Source organism: Ptychodera flava, chromosome 4, assembly GCF_041260155.1.
Source record: "Ptychodera flava strain L36383 chromosome 4, AS_Pfla_20210202, whole genome shotgun sequence".
NCBI lineage: Eukaryota > Metazoa > Hemichordata > Enteropneusta > Ptychoderidae > Ptychodera > Ptychodera flava.
In genome coordinates, this window is record NC_091931.1 from 20,716,654 (window position 1) to 20,721,783 (window position 5,130).

General features: G+C 35.5%; 1 protein-coding gene across 1 annotated transcript in view; it reads left to right on the plus strand.

Annotated features, from left to right (window-relative positions):
* The window catches only part of LOC139131148 (juvenile hormone acid O-methyltransferase-like), a 5,320-nt gene extending 599 nt beyond the window's left edge, over positions 1–4,721 (plus strand). Inside the window, exons 2-4 of the mRNA XM_070697110.1 lie at positions 1,688–1,998; positions 2,828–2,963; positions 4,227–4,721. Coding sequence (XP_070553211.1) covers positions 1,688–1,998; positions 2,828–2,963; positions 4,227–4,378 — 599 coding nt within the window. The 3' untranslated portion in view covers positions 4,379–4,721. The remainder of the gene's footprint in view (positions 1–1,687; positions 1,999–2,827; positions 2,964–4,226) is intronic.
* The last annotated feature ends 409 nt before the right edge of the window (positions 4,722–5,130 follow it).

Below are 5,130 nucleotides of genomic sequence, written 5' to 3' on the forward strand. Positions count from 1 at the left end.
TACGTCATTACTAGTACGTCAAAGGTCATACAAAAAATTGAAAACAAATTTTCGGTCCAATCGTTACCTGTATCCTATCTAACAAGAGCAAAGCAGCTCGGCCTATTGCTTAGCCATGCATAACTAAAGCTTCAACGAGCTCCTTTGTACTTGCTGAGATAGGTTATTCCCTGAAATTAGGTCCGATGCTTGCACATATTCGCCAAAACTCTACGAGAGGGTCGATGACCTTAAAGTTGGTAAAAACATTTAGGCATTATGACCGAAGATAATGCTTCACCATTCTTTGATAGGTCGAGTTTTCTGCAAATGAATGGATTTACAACAAAAGGTGGCCATCAGACCGTCTGACTAATATGCGTTGTCAGCTTTCACAAATTACTCTCCGTGAGTTTTAGTTATGTTCCAAGCTACAAGTCGTTCGGTTCAACCACAGGTAATAGACTTTGGAAGCAGCTTTGAATCAACAGTAAGTGCACGGTTGTCAATGACCAGACCGCATATATTATAGTGCAAATGGAAACTGGAGTAAATGTGATGGAAGTCAGTACCATGTCCTGATTAGAATATGAAAGCACGATCTGTTATCCCCAAACCTGGTCGTAAAGCCTTATCTCAAGAAACATGCATAGGGACATACGCATATGACAATACCCTTGCACATATTTTGAAAGAAATCAGTTGAGGCATTGATGAGTCATGCAATTATGACATTGACATTGTGACAACACTCAATGATCTCAACATGGTTGTTTGTCGCGTACAGTTACGTTGACCCTGATGTCAAGTTTAAATAATTTTCTTGTGTGATATCATTGAGATTGCATTTGATACAAGAGAAATTACAAGAAAAATTGCTACCATGCAGCCATGATCGCATCATATCATAGATAATTGAACAAAAATTTACCATCATATTATTATTAATCTTTATTTATTACTCTCGATAACTCCATAGGTTTTTTACAATAAACCTCTTTTCATGGAATTCGGCACATCAAAACAAATTTCAAATTCAAATAACTAGTAAACAGAAAGATATAAGCTTATAACAAGAAAATATACAATAAAACGTAAATCTATGGACACAGACAAAGACAAAAAGTATAAATCAAATGAAGAATTGTCCCCGAATTGGGCCCTTCACGTCATGCACTGCCCTGCTAATCAAAAGGGACATGTATCATCGCCATCTCCCAATTTATATCATGACTTTTGACGCGATTGCGCTTGTAAACAACATGCAGTTTGGAATGTTCTTCAAGCAACCATTACAAGGATAACGTTCTGGTGTCAGAAGACAGTCAATACAAATGTGTAGTTGCTGTTGTAAGCTCAAAACACGTGTGTTATAAAGTAAGAACAGACCAGCGGGAGATAGAAAACACTTGTAATTACAGATCAGTATCTTAAACTCTAGATGTGGTGCAATGTCCAATTTTGACCCACAATGCATTTCAATGTCATGTAGTTTGCAACCCTTCCCCCATAAAAAACAAAGACAAAAGCTATTTCAGGTAGTGATAATTATGTTTGTATGTATCTATGTTTGTTTGTTATGTTTGTATGTATCTATGAATGCATGTATTTGTGTGTAGATGTTTCTAATGTGCATTGATGTTTGAACGGATCTCTCCCTCCCTCCCTCCCTCTCGATTTCGACCTTTCAATTTTTTTAATTGTACAGCCTTTGACATCTCCCTGGAGATGATCAAAGAAGCCAAGGAAATCTCCACAGCTGGAAACATAACCTACAGTGTTGGCGATGCTACAAAGCTGTCCACATATGAAGAGTATACAAATTCATTTGACAAAGTTGTCGCACACTTTGCCTTACACTGGATGAAAGATTTCAAGACTGCCTTGGAAGGCATACACCAGAGTTTGAAACCAGGTGGTCAGTGTTACTTGGATATGGGACAACATAATCCAGACATAATTGACACTATAAAAGTTCTCAACAGCTACACAAGTCCGAAGTGGGAAACATACATGAAGGTAACATATTACTAAATGCGTTTATGGTTAATATACATGATACAATAAATTAAATTTCTGACAGATGGATAATGTACGTAAATTACTCATTGATTTACCCATTAATTGGCGTTGAAATGAAAATATCCCCGAATTAAGACTAACTTACACAAAGTAGTGGTAGACATCTGAAAGGACCCTGACAGATTTTACAGTTTGGCAATCTTACATCACATCTAAAAACGTGAGGCAGGAAAATTTTCAAGAGTTTGCAAAATGATTTCCGCAAAATTCAGTTGATCTCGCATAGTGTAATTAAACTTACAACGATTTGCAGCAAATTGTGCGATCGCCCATAACTTTGAGGGAAGAAATTTCTTGAAATGCATACGTACGCCAAACCTGTGTAAAGAAGCGCAGTTTTGTGTCGAGAGGGATTATCAACAGATCAATAGACTAAAATCATTTATTGATCTACTGAGAAAAAAGGGATTGATAAAGGTTTACTTTTCAGAACCTCCTACTAATACTCAGACTCTTAGACCTTTACGACCTTACCCACAGCTCTTCTGAAAACGTGCTTTTGTCGTGTGATCATATTTGTACAGTTCTACCATGATTTCAGTTTGAGTGTAGATATTTGGATAGTTATAATATGACACGCACATATACAATATATATATATATATATAATATATATATATATATATATATATATATATATATATATATATATATATATACGTATATGTGTGTGAGTGAGAGAGAGAGAGAGCTGAATGTACCTTAAGAAGTACTTGCTGAATGTACCTTAAGATGAACTACCGGCATATGCTACTGTCTATTCCAGGGATATGAGCATGCCTACTACACTTTCAAAGGAAGTGTTGATGACTACAAACAAATGCTGGCTAGTATCGGTTTTAAAGACATCGATTGTAAACAGGAAAGGTTTAAGTTGCCTTTGACAAATGATGAGGGAAAAGGTAAGCAATACATAGGCCAGATGTTACCTTTCTCTTTGGCAGAAAGGCCCTTCTGACGAACTGCCTGAAATTTATCGTAAAATTGCCCGCTGAAAATGAATCATGTTTATCCATCGATTTTCATTTTTGTAAGTCAAACCATCACATTTCAGATACTGGTATAACTCCTCTAGTCTCCTCCCTGCCCCATTACCATTGCTGCAGTGTGCATCGAACGGGTAATCCTTGTCAAGGTCATGACCGCCTATGCATTTACTCAAATCTATTAAAGTCTCCATAATTAAAGACCTGTGCACCAGTGAAATACCAACAAGGATCAACCGGTAGATATTTGAGAAGGGCGATTAGAATAAAAAGATATAGGATGTATGGAAGAATTGCCAAACAAGACCATGTTGCTATCTTGATAATTCGTAAAACGTTCACATACTATAAATATGAAAAAAATGAATCTTGGGAAACAAACAAAATCATGTGTGGAGCATATGTATTAAAATATAGGTTTTGGCCGTGATGGTTGCGTAATCAAAATGAAAGCATCTAAAATGAAAAAACCAGCATGCTCTGTAACTCCCAAAATATATGCGGCGCATATCTAGAAATGCATAACATATGCTTCTGACTATTCTGGATGTTATGTTCATTCTCGAAATGAAGCGCGTATATCATTTGATGAAAGCTCGATCTTGGGGGTAAAATATTCAAAGTGACTCAACGAGAAATTTCATAAATATGTGGTTGCATTGTTAAAACCATGTTGACCAACCCGTACCAGATCGCTTTATAATTGTACCTCCAATAACAGTTATGGAGAGAATGACCCTTATATTATGATAACTTTGTAGCAACATTAGTGTGGCGCAGAGAACCGGACTGTAGATTTCGACTGTGTGATTGATGTTGAATTCTATAATCAACGAGTAAATGGCCTCTAGTGTAATTTCTGGCACCTTTCTTCTGATTTGTGCCAACTTAACCACTTTTACGATTGATAAGGGATATATGACAGCAGAAAAAAAAGACCAAACTAAGCATTACATGATTGGCGATTATGTTTCCCAATACTGTACATAAAATTGTCTTTACACGAGCTTTTAGGCCTAATCTTTTTCAATGTAATATGGCGTGACAAATACGATCGACTACAGAACGGCTTGTATCATAGACCAGCGACCACAGTAAGTTTGTGGTATACTGAAAAATCACGATTTTGCGAATTTCTTATCCTTATTCACAAGAAATTTTCTTTAACCTCTCCTGTAGCGTTCTTACCAAACTTTATGGGTCAACTCGAAAGGTTTCCGGAAGATAGAAGAGAAGAATATATGAAAGATGCGCTTACATTTGCGTTTGGTACAGACCAGGGAGAATTTTTCATCAGCGGTTCTCTTATTACGGCGATCGCCAGAAGATAATAACTAGAATGAAATATACCAGTATTCTTCAAATTCAACTTCTTGCTAAAATCTGATGTGTAGTTACTAAACCTTACGTTTCATTATGATGACACAATTTTCACATTATACATAAAGGTAAATCCCTTACAGTATACAAAATTTAATTAATGTGATAAAGCCATTAGAATAATTGGTTTATGAGTCACCTGTACTTAATTAAAACTGTCCATGTATTCTTCGACGTAATAGAAATCATGTGTGCTGCATTTCCTTTATAATGTATTACAGTATTTCACTTTTCCTTCTAAGGGAGGAATTATGTCACTGAAGTTACATCATCCCTTCTTCTGATAAACATTAGGCGAATGTTATATATATACATATACATATACATATATATATATATATATATATATATATATATATATATATATATATATATATATATAATATATGTGTGTAGATAGATAGATAGATAGATAGATAGATTGATAATATGTAGAAAAAGTTGTGCAAGCTTCTCCCCTGGTGGTATAACAGCAATTGTCGTCATAAACCGTGGCAAAATATCATTGCACGACGAGAAAATGAAGTTCATGTTCAACACATATCCTCTTTCCGCAAATCTGCATGATAGCAACGACGATTTTCTATTTTCAAAGTATTGTTGCATTACGCAGTCTTAAAATCACTTACAGATACATGTATCGAATATTGAATAATAGTAAGGCTCAGTAATACAAATGTCTTTGAAATGAAGCAGGTCCTTA